We start from the raw sequence: 19,114 nt of genomic DNA, 5'->3' as shown, positions 1-19,114 counted from the left end.
AATTACACATCACTAAAACTAATAGTGCTATGGAAGTTCAGGAAAAAACATTACGAAAAATTTAAATAAAAGAATAACAAGGCTGCCCATTTTCTTAACATTAAGATCCGTTTTAAAGGATTTGTCTAAAAACAAATAAGTTTTAGCCACCAAATGCTAGCTAAAAAAAATAAAAACACGAAACAATTTCTTTTTAATTGCTTTTCATGGTTGCTTACAGGACGAACCAAATGTTCTTTTAGGGCTTTAATATAAACCCTTTATTTACCAAACCTAAAGTCAACATGTTCATGTTATGTAAACATATTCATGTGTGAGTCAATCAAACACTCCAGGCTGGTTTTTTTTTAGTGTAATTTGACTTAAATTCTGCATATCCTGTGTGTTTTTGTGTATTCCTCTAAAAACACCACTTTCTGTGTGTTCCCACATTCAGCTCCGTGTGGAAGTCGCTCTACGGGTTCAGATGGGACCGTTTTGTCCCCGAACTTCCCCAGAAACTATACTTCTGGACAGACCTGCGTGTACTCCATATCTGTGCCGAGAGAGTTCGGTAAGCTCGCTCGTGCAGAACATACGAGTTCAGACAAGCATTTGCATTACACACTTCCTTGTCAAAACAATATTCCTGAATATTTCAAATGATTGCGTCCCTTTGAGCGTAACATGGAGAGAAAAAACAGCTTAAGTGTAAACACAGTTTGAGACAGTAAGCACAAAAGCTGTGATTGCTAGTTTTTTTGACAAGAATTTCCATATTGAATTTTACTCAGTGAAATAAAGTGACATTAAAACACGTCTGATGTTTACTGCGTAGGAACTCCTGGAGGTCGCCTGTAGGGTTTTATTTTTTTAATCATGCTGGGAAGCAAGCAGAGACGTTCCGAAAAGACACTTGCCGCTCGCTTATTTGCTTCAAGGTCACGGATTCATAATTGAAATGACATTTAAAGATGAGACTGTTTCTTATCTTGCCATGTTGGGTTGGTGGTCCTTAAGCCATTGGAAAATAGCATGTTAGGAAAGGAAGCTCTTACTCATTAAACAGGCTCTTAGTGTGGTTATGAAGGGAAAGAGAGGGGTCAAAGGGCACATCTGAGAAGTTTAACAAGCTCTGTAACTTGGTGGCAAACACAGGAAGCAGAATATTCTGTTGTCAGTCCACAGATATAATTTCATTCCTAAAATGGGCAGGCTAAATGTGTGTGTGTGCGTGTGTGCGTGTGCGTGTGCGTGTGTGTGTGTGTGTGTGTGTGTGTGTGTGTGTGTGTGTGTGAGACTTGAGCTTCAACAGTCAGTAATTGGTGGATCGGATGTCCAATTATTATCTGTGGTGTTGTAAATAAATGCATCTAACCTGACTGACGGTGGCTGTTGTCTTGTTATATTAGCCACGTTGGAAAATTAGCTCCACGTATGAATTTTGACTGAGCAGACTGAATGTTTAGTCGGCCTTCTTGTTGTGATTGACAATCTCAGATGCCTTCATGTTTTCTTATGCTTGAGCTAGTAAATGGTAAGTCTGAAAGCTCTATCGTATTGCAAAGTGTCTGTTCTATATCTAACCAGGACTCATCTAGTGGTATATAATGCAGCCTGTTGACGAAGAAATAATAATAAAAGTTGGGTAGATCCAGTCCTCCTCTGTCTTTGGTCTTCTGAAGCGTTTTTAAGCTAATTCGTGGAGGTTTATCCTGCCAAAGGAATTTGGTACTTGAGGAGTCCAGAGATCTAAACCAGTCAGCTGGTGGTTTGTTTGGGATCATCGAGAATAAGTAATTTATTCTGGGTAAGACCATCATTTTAATTGTAGCAACCCTCCCCATGAGTGATATCTGTAAGGATTCCCATCTTGCAAGATCATCTTCCACTTTCTTTAAAAGTGGGATGTAGTTCAGTTTGGTTAGATCAGCCAACTTGGGAGAGACATTAATTCCCAGGTATTAGTATCAGCACCTCTCTGACAGCATGGTGGGAGTATCTTAAAATGACCGAGTCTTCACTAGTACCATGCAGACGCACACCTATCTCGAATAATCCTGATATTTTGCTAAATAATAAAATGATGAACCTTCCGGACTGGAAAAATAAAGGAATCCTATACCTGGAAAACATATATGAAGGATTGGACTTCATCCCATTTAATTGAATAGTCTCCCAATTTGGAATGGATAAGAATAGCTTTTTAGAATATCACCAAATTAAATCTGTAGTCAAGCAAAAATTTAAGCTCAATAAAATAGAATTACAAACACCGCCAAGGGTATTAGACTTCTATAATCTCAAACCCCCCAAACTACTGTCTAAAGTATATAAGACACTGTCCACAATAGATGATAGAATAGTAATCCCTATTGAAAAATGGGAGGTGGATCTATCAGTCAGCTTTGACCAGAACTTCTGGTCCCAAACTTGTTTAAAAACTTTTAAAATGATCAGACACCCCAATTTACAATTAATTCAGTACAAAATTCTACACACTATACAGGATGTTCAAGATGGGGTTTGTGTCGTCTGACACCTGTACACACTGCACAAACAACATTCCTGACAATTACATTCATGCACTGTGGTCCTGTCCACCTGTCCAGGAATTTTGGGGCTAGAGTATGTGAGGACCTGTCAAAGTCTCTGAAATGTCATATCCCAATCACCCCCTCTCTTTGTTTACTGGGAAACCTGGACGATGTCCCGATTGAAACATCTTTGGCTCATGTGACAATCCCAGATGCCAGGAAAGCTTCATTTCTTGCGTAAATAATTACAATAATGATCAGAGTCAAATGGCGTTTTTCATCACCGATGCCTAAATCGACCCACTGGGCTGGTTATTAAATGCTTGATGATGTTTCACCATTTATGCAAAGAGCCCCGGCGGTTGAAACAGCAGGTGGGGGAAACCCTTGGATTCTGTCCCTGTGGAGCCACCATCCCTCCTCCTGTTAGATGATGACACGGCTGAGGACACCCACTCAGGCAGCTCATCGGGAGGTTCGGCGACTCCACGGGGACCGGTGCCCAGGTTTTATCCATCTGATGTCGGTAAGAACCTGTTTAAACCAACACTGAAACACTCAGTCATCTGATATCTTGGCCACTGGGCTGATTGAAGCTTTGCCCGACATCTTGGGACCCAGACTGTCTCTTGGGTGTGTGTGAGCTGAGTGTAGAGGCATCAATGAGCCGTGTAGAAAATGCACCGCTGTAATAATCTCTCCTAGTGTTGATTATCCTTGATGATGTCAGTATGAAAGAAAAATTGGTTTATGGCATCAAAATTATCTCCCCCAAAGGTCGTTTCCCATTCTTTATGCTTTGACTCGGAGAGAAGTGGAGAAGAGCTCCAGAAACTACTTATAACGCTAAATTATTTAAAATTCTAGCAACACGGGCAGCATTTTGATGCATTATGGTTCATTTTTACAGTTCATCATTTTGTGAAGCAAGAATTATTTGGTGGTTTTTCGCTCCAGGTTTTTGTAGAAATCTGATCAGCACATTCTGTGTTTCACCCTTTTGACTTCTTTTTGTTCGAAGCCTTAAAGTGGACATAATAGGCCTTTTTTATTGTAATAGTTCCACAAAATATATCTTTATGAAACTCTTTGCGCTAAGAGCCTCTCACATCAAGCGACTATAATAGTTTTATTCTTGACCTTTTCAGTGCCCTCCACAATAAGTCGTTTCAGCGCTCTGTCACTTTAACCCTTTAAGCTGAAGGGTCCCCCAGGTGGGGGACCCTGTGACGTTAGTTCCTCAGCAGGCCCAAAACAACCCTCACTCTACAGAAGAAATTGTAATAATTCCCATCAAATTAATCAGCAAATCCAGCACTACAAAGCTATCTAAACTATTTTTACCATTAAATACCATTTTTACCATTTTTCGAGGAATAGGCTTCAAAATAGCCCTAGGGCTTAAGGGGTTGTTTAAGAAAACAAGCTTTAGCTGGCCACGCCCACCCACCTCATGCTCAGACTTCTAAAAGCTGAGAAGCTCCATTGTCTGGGAGGGGCCTGGAGTATAGCTGCTGCTCCTCTAGCAGGTGAGAGGTAGATGTATTCCAGTGTCATCTGTGATTTATGACATCACAAACGGGGACCTTTTCAAACAGCTTGTTTTAGGCACATCCTTCCTAAAACCACACCCTGAAAGAAAACAGATGGACATGTTTTTTTCAAGTTTGGAATGTTTATAGAGGCAGTAGAGACCCACATGGCAGCACAAAAGGCTGCAAATGGTGAGTTGTGCATCAAATGTCCCCTTTAAATTTAGCTATATATATATATATATATATATATATATATATGTGTGTGTGTGTGTGTGTGTATAGAATGCTCATTGCTTTGAGCGTTTAAAATCTTTATTGATGACATATCTTTTTAATCTGGCCTTTGATGCCGGCCTTTAATGTGGCGTTTGAGTCACCTTTTAGACATGTTTTTAGCTTACTTGCTATTTTTACAGTGTTTATTGTTTTTATCTTAAGGAAATGCATTTGTCCTTTGCTGTTTTTATTGTTTGTGTTTTTGTTGGACAGCACTTTGGTGCAGTGGGAACGTGTGCTATAGAAATAAACATGATGCCAACCTTTAAAACGAGCAAAATATGCTCATTTTTTTTTTTTAAATACATGGTTTTGTGATAAGTAAAGACTTTCGGTAGAAAATAGAGGAAATGACAAAATCCTAAACTGTTTCATGTCCACACCAAGAACAAAAGCATTCCATTCTGCATAGTTTAACATTTTAACATTCCTGAAATTTAAATGTTTTGTTTTTTCTCTATGTGTATCTATCTAAAGGATATAGGGTCTAATAACTGACCAGAATGTTCAACCCTAACTCATGCATCTTTTAACCTTTGGTCTTCCTTGACCATTTAAGAAAGCAAGACTCCCGACTGAAGCTGCTCTGTGCCAGGAGAGTGACAGCATTGTTGTGGTGCGTTCACTGACTGGAACAAAATCAGAGGTATTACTGCCTGATTTGCCAGTCACTGGTCAACCAAGTCGAGCTGAAAATCGTCTTTCTTGTCACCTGCCGAGGAATCAGTGCATCTTTGCTGAGAAGTAGCACACAGGGCATTCTCGCTAAAATCTCACTGACCCACATTCCCCTTCAGCCCGTTTTGAGAGTTGTCACCTGTAAGTTGTTTACCTACTCGGATGAGCTGTGTGGTGAAGACACCTGGAGATGAGAGGTTTTCCTTCTCTATGAAAAGGTTCGACTGAGATGTTAGCATTAACTTACCCTATAGATCTCTTATGACTCGCCTAATCGCCAAATCCACCTTCATATCTGTGCAGATGACTCGATTCTCAATTAAAACTCACATTTTTATACCGCTACGCATTGCTTGCCATAAATTTTACATGCAGTGAGCTATTGCATTAAACCAGGAAGGGGAGTCTTTGCCTTTTAAAGAAATCTATAGAAACACCCTTGTGGAATGTGGCCACTGACCTTCTTATAGCCGGATATCCTTGGCAATGTTCACGTTAATCCTCTACAACTCAGCTATTGGGGCCAAAGTGAGAGTGAGGGGAAGGCAAAGATGAAGAGGTGAGATATGTGCTTGTGTGTGTGTGTGTGTGTGTGTGTGTGTGCGTGCGTGCGTGCGTGCGTGCGGACTTGGAAGGATATGGCTTCCTATAAATGCTATTCCTCATGCAGGAGATTCCTTTGTTTTTGTTTGGTTTTTGAAGCGGAGTTGACATCAACATAGATTTAATCTTAATCCAACTAACGATTGGTTTGAAAAAACACTAATTGCTTAAGACAGAGAAAATTGTGCTAGATTAGGAAGAGACAGAACCCTACGACCCCAGAGGGATTGTCTAATACTGTCTGCCACTACAGCTGCACTAGTGAATTTATGGTTTAGCAAAGGAATACTTCGCCATTGGAGGCCATCTAGAATTTAATTTTTCACCAGCGAGAGTGAAAAGCAGTGGATCAGTATTACACATACAGCATACAGGTAATCGCCACCTGCTGGCATGTTCTCCTGCTGGTAATAACGGGTTGATCTTTGGCGTTGCAAACCGTTTAACAGGTTTCTACTCTCGCCGTGTGTCTTTCGTTGGGTTTTCTTGCTTCTAAAACGATAGGAAAGCCTTCTCACACTGGCATACGTTTCCAAATGTAAGTCAACGTTTTGCTAACATTAGCATTTTACACCAGCTGACAACACTAATACTGATGGTCGGGCAGGAAGGGAGGGCAGTTGGACTGGCGCATGATGAAGATAAGGTGATGTTTTGACTATTAAGTGTGCTGATATGTAATTTAATGCCAATAGTCAGCTTCAAATAGAAGTTGACACTCCAGCTTAATAAGATGTAAATTAGCTATTGCAGGTTAATTTTATCATTGGAAGGTCAGGCTCTGACAGCAGCATGGAATAATAATTTGCCACCATTCAATAGTTCTTAACTTATTTCGTCATCTGGCTCTTTCTCCCCCTTTTTTCCTCCTCCAGTCCTGTTTGGTCAGTTTGTGCTGTTCCAGACGTCTCTGAATGACGTAGTGGAGATTTATGATGGACCCACCCAACAGAACACACTTCTGTCCTCCTTGTCTGGTTCCCACTCAGGTACGAAGGAACACTTTTCTTTATGTGTGCAAAGAGAAACAAAGTCCCCGTGGTAATCTTTTACTCTTTTCTTCCTTCTGTTTGGTTCAGGCGAATCTCTCCCTTTGAGTTCAGGAAACCAAATTACGATCAAGTTCACCATAGTTGGACCAGAAACCGCAAAAGGATTTCATTTTGTCTACCAAGGTTAAATCTTGACTTTTGACTGTTCTTATTTTGGGTACTTGCATGTTTGTACTGAAAATAAATAATCTAAGGCAGAGATTGTCCAGATGCAAGTAATCTGTACCTAACTGGCATGTTGTGTTAGAGCTGAAGCTCTGAACATCAGAGGCTGCGCGGGGACTGATGGGGACCGACACCTTTAGGAGCGGCCTCAATCGCAAAAAAAGCAAGTTATGTCCAAGATAAACTGAAGTCTGCGGCATTGCAGAGACCACCCCCATACCCCCTTTATGCCACCATCGCCTAATCTTTTATAAAAAGGACACTATTGCGCCACATGACCACCACGGTCTAACCACTTATAAATGGCCTAAGGGTCCCTGATGCTGCCATTTTTCCAATGAAGTTCTTGTATTTACTTGTTCCTGGACAATACCATTAGCCTGGCCTGCCAGACGACTCCGCTGTTTAATTCTGCACAGAGAAAGAGTCTGGTAACTCACAGGCAGAGAGGCACTTGAGGGGCGGGACTAGGCAGCTCAAAAATAACCAATCAGAAAAAAGACGGAAATGCCGACTGTAACGCGCGACGCTGCAGTTTTTTAGCCGTAGTCAAAAATGGAGTCTGGTGACAGCGCAAACATCTTTCTTTAGAAGAAAGGCTTTTATCGCTTCTACTTGTTGTTTTAAAGTTGTGTCCAAGTCGTTTAGAACAGAGGAAAGAGCAGCAGCAAACTCCGCTTCAGTCGCTTTGTTCGACAAACTCGGCGTTGTGGTGTGTACCGTGAGCTACTCATCCCTGATTGGCTCGGTTAGAATTCTCACGGGTTGGGGTTATTTGAATAGGAGAGTTCCCAGAGCCTTTCTCTGTGCAGAATTAAACAGAGGAGGAGTCTGGCAGGCCAGGCTACAATACCAGTACTTTAGCAGATCGTACAGACACAGTGGGAACATTGTGGGTTTGGAAGTGGAGAAAGCTCGACTTGATCAATTGTACATTTTTCACTTTTTATCCAGAGATTGCTCACGGAGTCCTTCATTTACAGCCTTTTCTTTGCAGCACAGCCAACACAATTTGAATCCCTGTTACTGAAACACATTTTTATTGTTGTCTCCAGCTGTACCTCGAACCAGCTCCACTCAGTGCAGCTCAGTCCCGGAGCCACGCTTCGGGAAACGTCTGGGTAATGACTTTGCAGTTGGCTCATTGGTGCAGTTTGAGTGCAACCCTGGTTACGTCCTCCATGGCTCCTCGGCCATTCGTTGTGAGAGCGTACCGGACAACCTGGCGCAATGGAATGACACTCTGCCGACATGCATGGGTATGGAATATGATGGCAGGAAGGAAAATAATTCTAAATTGTATAGTTTAAGGAATTTTGCAATTAAAAAGACAGCTTGCACAAAACTATGACTAATTTGGAGATTCTTCATTGAGAAGTCCTGGTCAATCGCTTCTGTTTCTTTCACATCTTCTTTTTTTTTCTTTCCTTTATCACACCATCTTCCTCTCACACAGTTCCCTGTGGAGGTGTATTGACCTCTCGCCGTGGAACCATCCTGTCGCCAGGCTACCCAGAGCCGTATGACAACAACCAGAACTGTGTGTGGAAGGTCTCTGTTCCAGAAGGGGCTGGCATACAGGTCGTACCTGTCACACGCTGTCCTATCTATCATTGGCTAAAAAGCTGAGCAGGCAGGATCTCAGGGAAGATAAGACATTATTAGTAGAGTGAATGGATGGATGGTTTCTGAGAGCAGGGCCATCGGAGATAACCAGATAGAATCTAATCATGGACGATAAGGCCTGGTTGCATGTAAGCTAAACTGTTCTCACGGACAAATACAAAGGCAAAGATGCCTCCTACATAAAGTGCAGTCAGAGGAGGACAGTTGACACGTAGGTCAAAGTTTGTTTATAGGAATTAAACTCAACCAGTTTCATTTATTCATCCATTCTACCGTAAGGAAAAACATTAGTTGCAGTAAATGCAAATAAAAAGTTTGGATAAGAACTTGTTCTTTTTTTTTGTCTCATTTTGTTCTTGTTTTCTTTGCAGATTCAAGTTGTGAGTTTTGCTACTGAGCACAACTGGGATTCACTGGATTTTTATGATGGTGCCGACAACCACGCACCTAGACTGGGCAGCTACTCTGGTAAGCAGCTTCAGAAACGTTTCTAGAAAGTGGAACACATGCTGGTCTAATCTTTAGAAATTGGATATTCTGATGAATTATGTTTTTTTTTTCCAAGTCACATTTTGGGGAAATACATGAGTTCAGTATAAATTCTATATTTATGGAAAAATTAAACGGTTTCACATTTTATATTATATTATATTATAACGTAGTATATAATACTGTATTGTATCATAACATAGTATATGTTACTGTATTGTATCATAAAGTAGCATATGTTACTGTATCGTATTATAGCATAGTATGATACTGTATTGTATCATAACGTACTCTATGTTAGTATATTGTATCATAATGTGCTATATGTTACTGCATTGTATCACAACGTAGTATATGATATTGTATTGTATCATAACGTACTATATGTTACTGTATTGAATCATAAGGTACTATGTTAGTGTATTGTACCATAACGTATTATATGATACCGTATTGTATCATAGTGTACTATATGTTACTGTATTGAATCATAAGGTACTATGATACTGTATTGTATCATAATGTAGTATATGATACTGTAATGAATCATAAGGTACTATGATACTGTATTGTATCATAATGTAGTATATGATACTGTAATGAATCATAAGGTACTATGATACTGTATTGTATCATAATGTAGTATATGATACTGTATTGAATCATAAGGTACTATGATACTGTATTGTATCATAATGTAGTATATGATACTGTAATGAATCATAAGGTACTGTGATACTGTATTGTATCATAATGTAGTATATGATACTGTAATGAATCATAAGGTACTATGATACTGTATTGTATCATAATGTAGTATATGATACTGTAATGAATCATAAGGTACTATGATACTGTATTGTATCATAATGTAGTATATGATACTGTAATGAATCATAAGGTACTGTGCTAGTGTATTGTATCATAGTGTAGTATGATACCGTATTATATCATATTGCAGTGTATGTTACTGCATTGTATTATATGGTAGTATATGTTACTGTATTGTATCATAACATATTACATGTATTATATCATAACGTAGAATATGTATTGTAACATAAGGTGCTATATAATACTGTATTGTATCATAAGGTACTATAGGTTAGTGTATTGTTTCATAACGTGCTATATGAAACTGTATTGTATCATAATGAAGTATATGATAGAGTATTATAATTTACTATATGATACTGTATTGTATCATAATGTATTTGTTACTGTATTGTATCATAACATAGTATATGATACAGTATTGTATCATAACGTAGTATATGTTACTGTATTGTGTCATAACATAGTATATGATACAGTATTGTATCATAATGTAGTATATGTTACTGTATTGTATCATAGCATACTATATGATACTGTATTGTATCATAACGTAGTATATGTGACTGTATTATATCATACCGTACTTTATGATACTGTATTGTATCATAATGTAGTATGTTACTGTATTGTATCATAACGTAGTATGTTACTATATATATCATAACGTACTTTATGATACTGTATTGCATCATAACGAAGTATATGGTACTGATGTTACTTATTGTATCATAACGTACTGTATAATACCATCAGTGATAAAAATAACACAGTTTAAAATAACAATGTTACTAAAAAATATTAGTTTTTTCAGTAACAAGTAATCTAATTAGTTACCGTCTTTTATCACAACGCCGTTTCCGTTACTGATGAGGAAATACGTGCGTTACTAATCAGCAGCGCGGTGTGTTGAAGCTATCATCAGCTGATCGGGAGCTAAAGAGGCGGATGTTTTCATCCAAGCGCATCACGGCCGTGAAGAACAAAGATGTGATGAATAGTTACAGCTGCAGACCCGCAGATTCGCTGCTGCAGGCGTGAATCTGCAGCTGTACCATTCTTGGGGTGACTGCGGAATGTCCCAAAGGTCCGCTCACCTGTTCACCGCTCAGACGTCATGATCTTCTACCTTCCTAGATCATCCAACTGTAACCTGTTTCTGATCGTCTCTTTAGTCCAGCTGTAACGCTGGTTGCATCAGTCTCCGACGTCATGGAGCTCAGGTGATATCAGAACTACCTGTGTGTGTTTACCACCCAGCTTCAGCTCTTCTGGGTTTGGGTCTGACCCAAGTTAGTAAAGTCAAGTCCTCCATCAGGCTTGTGCCTCTTCTAGTGTCATTTTAAAGGATTTTATTTATTTATTTACCCATGGCTAGATTACCAGCAACAGAAATGTTACTAAAAACACACAATTATGCGAAGCTGAAAAAATGAGATTACTGTGCAAAATCACATTTATTTCAGTCATTTAACTAGACTGAGAGACCATGTAAAGGCTCAGGAACCTTTACAGGTGTTTCTATTTGCTATTATACATTTTAGCTTGGGGCTAATGATTGTTTCACATCATTTTGTTTGAAACGAACAAATTACAATGTTTAAATATGTGATCAAACATGATTGCATCTTTTATTACCTTGTATTTTTTGTAATGTTAGTTCATGTGTCGCATCTTGTTGTGCGGAATTGGATCATAACAATGTCATATGAAAGCTGTTGGGTTAAAATGCCATTTCTCACATTTTTCATCATTTTCATGTTTTTATCTAATCCACTTTATTTCTCTGCAGATGGTTTTTCAATGAACAGCCTCAAAAACAGCTTGTGATCTGTTTATTCACTGTAAAAAAAGTCATCTGTGAGAGTTTACTTTCTGGAGAGACAGGATTTTTGCCTGACTGAGATGTTTTCATATATCAGCCTTTACAAGTACACTGTAAAACATTTTACAAACAGCTTGATATCTAATAAGCATGAAATCAAAGAAAAACATTCATTTTATTCAGTGTATTAGAAAGACCACGTCAACTTCTGATATAATAAATGTAGAATTTTGCATTTCGAGTCCCCCAGCAGGTGCTTACTGTCACAATGTGTTTATGTGACTCCTCAAGAGAGGCATAAGAAGTGAGTCACACTCCTAATTGATCCGTATAGAGGCAAATTTTCTTTTAAAAATAAGAAGCTAATGACTTGATTTGTCAAGTAAATTAGGAAATTACCTGAATCAGTCCCAAACCTAAACTGGTTGGAGAAAACCTGTATGTTAAAGACCAAGTTCACTGAGAAACCGTTTTTCTAAATGTGATAGTCGTCTACTCCCATTTCCTGCTTTAGCTTCTGATAGAAAGTAGACCGGGAAACTCTCAGATTACAAACACAATGTGCATCATATTGTCTAATTAACATTTGTGGACTCACCCATCGTGTCTCATGACGGGGAAGGCTGATGTTGATTTAGTGTCCAGGAGAGAGTAGAGAACATCTTGGCTAGTAGAAGCTAACTGTTAGCATTAGCAACTCCACAACAGAGCAAAACTCCCGTCAGGCTTGTGTTATTTGTGGAGATAAAACATAAATGCTGCAAAGCAGAGTTAGTGGTAAGAGTCACACTGCTGTTAGCGAATCAGAGGCGAGATGTTTGAATATCAGGTAAAAGACTCCAAATCCAGCAGTCTTAAGCTCGCCTCTGCTCTGGCTCTCTTCTACTTCCTCAAACAAGAGCGCCAGATCTCACAAGGCATTCATTTCTACTAGAGAACACAGCAAATCAATTGGAAAAACGAGCAAACTTGGTCTTTACGTAATGAAAAACACACTTTATCCAAAAATGTATTTCTTTGCTAAATTTTTTATATTCATTTTTGAAATAATTTTATAATAGAGGGATTTTAGTGTTTGACTTGATTTTTTTCCTCAGGCATAACACAGGAAGAAAAAATCTCATATGCTTGACTGAGAGAGAAAAAAGGGTACTTGACAGACTGCCAAAAAAGAGTCTTGTACATTAATGTGCCATTAGTGCAGCTCGCCTGAATTTCCACACTACCTCCTATGAAAGTGCCTCGACTCTGCTGCCGTGGCAAATCATATTCTCTTATCTTTTGGGGATTGCAACTCTGCTTCTGGGTAGGCAAATTCATCTAGGTATCTTCTCATTGCGTTAAATAATCTATAGGAGGGCTTGGCGCGTTTGTGACTAAATGGAAAAGGGATTGTTTGATGAGAAATGAAGTGACACCAAATCGAATCTATTTCCTCATAGAAATTTTATTAATAAGTAAATTTTGGCAGATGGATGACGGAAAAGTATCGATTTTAAATTGGACTCTTAATTAATACCCCCCCACGTCCACAAATAACAGACACCGTTGGATCAATGCAGTTAATTATGAAGCTAGAAACGATTAAGAGTTGAAATATAACGATTAAGAAGTTTTAATGTCACGGTAATGAATTGTGCTTCCTGTCTAATGTAAAACCAAGCAGCAGCGAGGTTCAAACCTGGGTATTAATTCCCCTCACAACATCCTGTGACCTAATTCACTGTTCATTCAGAGGAAAGTCTCAGCTTGGATAAGTTTTGATGGCACACCTGTCACCGAACTAAAACGATCCGCAAATCAAAGCAACAGCTGATCCTTTTTTACAACGTTGGAGCTTATAGATTTTTATTACTGCTTTTGTGGTTGAAAAACAAGGACATAAGCTTTCAAGATCACCCCCCACGCTTAGGTGTATCATTTAGTTTAGTCGTCATATAGGGCTAACTTCCCTTCATTGGCTTTGTTTTCTTCGTCTTATTTTCTACTTCTCCTTGCCTTTCTATGTAGGTCAAGACAACATTTAAAAAGTGATTTAAAATAAACCGGATGCCTCAAATTGAAGTAAATCCCCTCTCGCTCCTTTGAGTTTTCCGCAGTGAATAAACGTGGGTTTAAGCAGCTTTTGTTGTTTCCTTTGCTAAAGCTAACTAAGATCATTTGCTTTTAAAATATTTGATCTTTCTTCTTTCTGTTCTCAGGAACCACCATCCCCCCTCTTCTGAACAGCACATCTAACAACCTCTATCTCAGCTTTACCTCTGATATCAGTGTCTCCGCTACTGGGTTTCACCTGGAATATACCGGTGTGTGTTTATAAATGTTCGTCTGAACCCGATATTTCTATGTGCAGGCTGAAAATGTTATTGCTTCCTTATAGCTATCGGTCTGGAATCATGCCCGGAGCCTCAAACTCCAAACTACGGAGTTAGACAAGGAGACAGATTCATGGTGGGGGATGTTGTGCAGTTTTCGTGCGAACAAGGATACTCTCTTCAGGTAAACGGGTCTTTGAAAATCTAATTGTGTGATTCACACAGGCTGTAGAGCGACTGAAGGTGATCATAAGATTGTCTGTTTAGCTCCAACAGTTCAGTTCAGGGGCGGTTCTAGGATGGGTCCAGGGTGGACCAGTGCCACCCTGAAAGCAAGTTTGGGGCCCCTTGTGACCCCCCACCCTTGTGCCTTCAGTAGATATTTACATCAAGCAAGAGAGGGTGCCTGCCTCACAGAGAGAGGGATTGTGTTCCAGAGTTTGAGGTGGAAACGAGAAAGTTCATTTCCCACATGATTTGTATTTTATCCTGGGGGTCCACAATAGCAGGTGTTCGGCTGAGCTTAATGAACGTGAGGGCACATAGGGGGTGGGCAACTCAGACAGATATAGAGAAGCTTGACTGTTTAGGGCTTTGTAGACAAAGATCAGAACTTTAAAACTCACCCAATAGTGTATGAGGAGCCAGCGAAGGTCTTCCAGGATGGGTGTAATATGATAGTGTATGAGGAGCCAGTGAAGGTCTTCCAGGATGGGTGTAATATGATAGTGTATGAGGAGCCAGTGAAGGTCTTCCAGGATGGGTGTAATATGATAGTGTATGAGGAGCCAGTGAAGGTCTTCCAGGATGGGTGTAATATGATAGTGTATGAGGAGCCAGTGAAGGTCTTCCAGGATGGGTGTAATGTGACAACGTCTTTCTGCATTTGTCAGGAACTTGGCTGCAGCGTTTTGCACTTTCTGCAGATGATACAGTTGTAATTATACATTGTAAAATTTGAAATGCTCCTTGTTTTTAATGTTTTGCAAGTGTCTCTCTAACATAGCACCCCCTACCACAACTCATTCGAGCTCTGCTGAATTTCTTTTTATTACTTTTATCTGCATTTCTGCAAGATCTATTTAAAGCCTTTTAAATAAAGGAAAATCCCCATTCTCTGGTGACTTCTCTCTGCTTACTAAACACACAACTCTGGTGTGGTTTACACAACTCCTAAATAATAAATGTTTCTGCTGCGGTCTGCCCTGTTCCTGTGCCGTGTGTTGTAGACCTCTGGTACAGCTTTGCCTGCTTCATGTTTAACAGATACACAATGGTTGTGTGGATTAAAATGCTACACTTAAACCTGATTTGTTCTGCTCTTCTAACTGTTGAATGGTGATAACCTGTGGCTGCTTCTACATGTCTAGGGCAATGCTCACATCACCTGTATGCCTGGACCAGTCAGAAGGTGGAACTATCCAGTGCCGTTGTGTATCGGTAGGTGTTCTGCAGCACATTGACCATGCTCACATCTGGTCACTGACATACAGAACAATCATGCAACCCTTAAGCTCTGCAAAAATTCTATGGCTATCCAATTTATTCCTGTGATTAACAGATCACTTAGTATTCTGCATGCAGTATGGGTAGACTTTTAAACTGATAAGGCACAAAACACAGAGTAAACCAGCACATCAGTATGCAATGAGGAGGTAAAGGCCTGGTCTTGTAACATGTCTGGATTTGCTCATTTCTGCTTTCACAAATCATTTTTGCGCTGAGATTTGCATGCATGTGAGATTTTAGTTAAGATGTAAATTTTTTTGTTTTTTGGGAAAAAAAGTTTTTCAAAACAAAATAATTGAGAACCACGGCCATGTTTTACATCACATATCAAATTATGTACAATCGTCTTGGATTGTGTAGTGTCTGGTTTTGAGGTCATGGGTTCGGCGGCCCAAACCTTTTTGGGGTGCCACGTCTTTAACTGGCAGATCAACCACTTGATGGAGCACATTATGGTTTATATCTTATTGAAGCTTGCCCCTAACTTGACTGGGAAAAATAAAGCTAAAGAAAATGGTCGATTGCCCCAAATTAATCATAAAGGCAAAGAAAGAACATTTTTCATAGTTTTTTGTTGTTATTGTTGTTATGGAAGTTCAACGGTGAGAGATCTAATCCCTCCAGAGTGTCTTGGGTTGGCTCTGGAGTTTCCTTCTGGAAGAACATTCTAACCATGGTTTGTGTCCTGTACATCTGAGCACCTTTTGGCCACCTGTTTTTCCCAAATGGGTTTGGTTATTTTTTACCCAGAGCTCATGACTATATGGCACTATAGTACACCCAATAACATGAAAATCATCCACCTCAGACAATGTCTTTTCCAGATGAACATGACCCATGGCCTCCATAACCCAATATCCAAATGTTGGCGAACGAGAATCCTTCCAATTGGGCAATTTAAGTCTCTTGGCCAACAAAGAGCATAAAGCAATCAGGACTAGTTGGGTGTTATCCAACGGATTCCTCTGCAACCACTACAAAGTGATCCAAGGGTGTGAGTGCACAGAGGTCCCACAAATCTTTGAGAGTGCATCAAAAATCAATCGCTACATTTTTGGGCAAGTCCAGAACATGTGTAGCAGGTGCACGTCTGCGGCATTTGCTCGAGGAATGTTTCGTAGAACCCTGTTCCAGACCCTATCCGATAATTCAGCACCCAGGTCCAGCTCCCATTTCTATTGTAAAACATCCAGACTGGTCCCATGATGTGAGCTAAGCCTAGAACAACAAACTTCTATTTTAACGTCTTATAAAGCTTTGTAACATAAAGCATTGAACTGAATCGTATATATTGTGTAGCACTGCCCATTTGCTCATCCTGTTGGTTTTTGTTACATTTTCTGATTCTATATTGCCTCGTCTCAAGATATTCTTTACTTTTCCATTTTCTTTGAGTGTATGTTTATTAGGGCTGCAACAAACGATTATTTGGATAATCGATTAATCGGATGGGGTCTCGACACGATTAATCGATTAATCGGATTACATGGGGAATTTTTTAAAAACTGCTAGGGAAACGTTATTTCTCTCCTTCCTTCACTTTATTTAACACAACATTATTAGAAAACAGTTCAATAGCAGAAAAACAACATGCCATCACCTAAATTGTCTTATAAGGTGTATAGACAGAGACCCTAAGCTACATCTATCTGTGACCTAAAATGCTTGGTCCAAGTTAAACAGCTTAAGGGCAATTCTCATCTGTTTTGTTTGATCTCATCTGTTGACATATATTTTAAATGTAATTGAACATAGGCTGTGAATTAATCAAAATTGATCACTATTTCCAAAAATGACTGAAAAAATACCAAATAAAACAAAAGTAAATGAATGCCATCCTCCTTGCGATGATGCCCTGGGCAACTGCCATAAAGTCACATCAAGAAATGCTGCTGATCATTCCAATGATCCCAAATAGACTCACATTAGGCCACATGAAAGCAACTGAACCCAAAAATATATTAACCAGTATATAACTGCACTTTCACACAACACGCCTGCAGCAACAGTTAGGACTCCTCCCTCCCTTTTAAAAGTGTTTTTGCTTCTGAGGACATTGTGGTTGTAAAACCACATGCTAGTAGTCTGGCCCTGGTGTGATCAACCAGTTTCTGCGGGAATGTGACGGCGGAACCAGGGCCAGATTAACACTTTGTTGTACCCTGGGCAACAATATTCAAGGGCTCCATCATCACGACCCAAGGATCACCATAATGTGGTCACATACAGAATATTTTACTGTAATATGCAGTAAATATACTCAATACTTGAATGCCTGACAACACGTAACCCGCCCAGAGTAACCTTTGACCCACCTCGTGTGGACTGACCAATGAGGAGAGGGTCTTAACTTGAGGCCCTCTCTTCATTGGTCATTCTGCATGAGACTGACTCTCAACTGACGTACAGTCGTAGGCAGCGAAGCTTCTCTGTGCAGTGCAAAAGCCCGGGTGGACAGTTTGTGTAATGTAGGGTGACCATATTTCCATTTCCAAACAAGAGGACAGGGGATCTGTGCCTATGACGTCACACTATGGCAACGCCACACAAACCATGTTGGGACCCATTTTTTGTAAGAACTAAATTAATATCAGATTCTGCCAATAAAAGGGCTCTAAAACAATTCATATGTAAATATTTTGCATATTTAATGCAAAATCAAATTTTTCTGCTTTAGTTCTGCAACAAGGTTTTATTAATAATAAATTATTATACCTTTTGTTTTACTACAGCATCGGTAAGCTTCCTGTGCACAGATTATTAAGGATGCTTGTTTCAGCTGTGAGATTAGACGATAGGATCAATGAAAAAATAAGTTGTCACACACTCCATGGAAACTTTCAGAGAATCCACAAATAGTGGCTTTCAAATGGTTTTGTTACTTTTTGCAAGTTTATAAAAGAAGCAGATGAGACAGCATGTCTGATAATTTAGTTTTTCATCTGATAATATTAGAACATGTCAGTAATGTCTGAGGGGCTTTTATAAACACTGTATAACTAACACTACTGGAGAGGGCATGAATTACACAGAGGCTTCTGGGGAGCCCAGTTATTGGGGGGGGGGGGGGGGGGGGGGGCATTTTGCCTTGGCCCCCAAAATGTCTTGAAACGGCCCTGGGTGTGTGACTGAGTTTTGAAGGTGATCTGAATTGTATCAGATGTATAAATATGACATGTGTATAACTTATTGTTTTTTACTGGTAAAAACGTGTCGTGGAGATAAATCTACCTACATTTGACTTTTCAACACTTTGTTTTCAGCGCTTTGTTTCACTTTCAGCGCTTTGGGCTTCCTGACAGGGTTGCGGAAGGCGCTTTATAAATAAAGTTTTGATTGATTGATTGATTGATTGTTTTTTTGTTTTTATTGAACTATTTTCCTGTCCTGTCTGTCTCTCATCTTCCTGCATCTCCTCTTAATTCTCCAGAAAATCTGTTGCCTGGATTCTTACCTTTTCACCTCATCAGTTACTTTTGAGCAGATCAAAGGGATCTCCTGACCGAAAAGCGCAGAGCGCGTTTTCGATGCTGCGTGAGGTGACATCACCACAGCACAGGTGATGAGCTCCGCAGTAGCGAGCTTCAGGCACAAATAAGACAGAAAATAGAGAAGATGTGCAGACAAGAACGATCGTGTGCTAATTATAGTTTTTTGGTTGCGCCACTTTGAGAATGGACCGTGCGCTGGA

At 39.6% G+C, this 19,114-nt stretch overlaps 1 protein-coding gene across 1 annotated transcript in view; it reads left to right on the top strand.

Annotated features, from left to right (window-relative positions):
- Nucleotides 1-19,114, top strand: part of LOC139061593 (CUB and sushi domain-containing protein 3-like) — a 232,865-nt gene that overhangs the window by 166,062 nt on the left and 47,689 nt on the right. The window contains exons 31-39 of the mRNA XM_070547722.1: nucleotides 437-553; nucleotides 6,484-6,597; nucleotides 6,688-6,783; nucleotides 7,881-8,084; nucleotides 8,282-8,406; nucleotides 8,823-8,919; nucleotides 13,801-13,905; nucleotides 13,980-14,098; nucleotides 15,285-15,354. Of these exons, the coding sequence (XP_070403823.1) occupies nucleotides 437-553; nucleotides 6,484-6,597; nucleotides 6,688-6,783; nucleotides 7,881-8,084; nucleotides 8,282-8,406; nucleotides 8,823-8,919; nucleotides 13,801-13,905; nucleotides 13,980-14,098; nucleotides 15,285-15,354 (1,047 nt within the window). The remainder of the gene's footprint in view (nucleotides 1-436; nucleotides 554-6,483; nucleotides 6,598-6,687; nucleotides 6,784-7,880; nucleotides 8,085-8,281; nucleotides 8,407-8,822; nucleotides 8,920-13,800; nucleotides 13,906-13,979; nucleotides 14,099-15,284; nucleotides 15,355-19,114) is intronic.

The sequence above is a fragment of the Nothobranchius furzeri genome, chromosome 19 (genome assembly GCF_043380555.1).
Source record: "Nothobranchius furzeri strain GRZ-AD chromosome 19, NfurGRZ-RIMD1, whole genome shotgun sequence".
Taxonomy (NCBI): Eukaryota; Metazoa; Chordata; class Actinopteri; order Cyprinodontiformes; family Nothobranchiidae; genus Nothobranchius; species Nothobranchius furzeri.
This window is presented reverse-complemented; position numbering and strand designations above follow the sequence as displayed.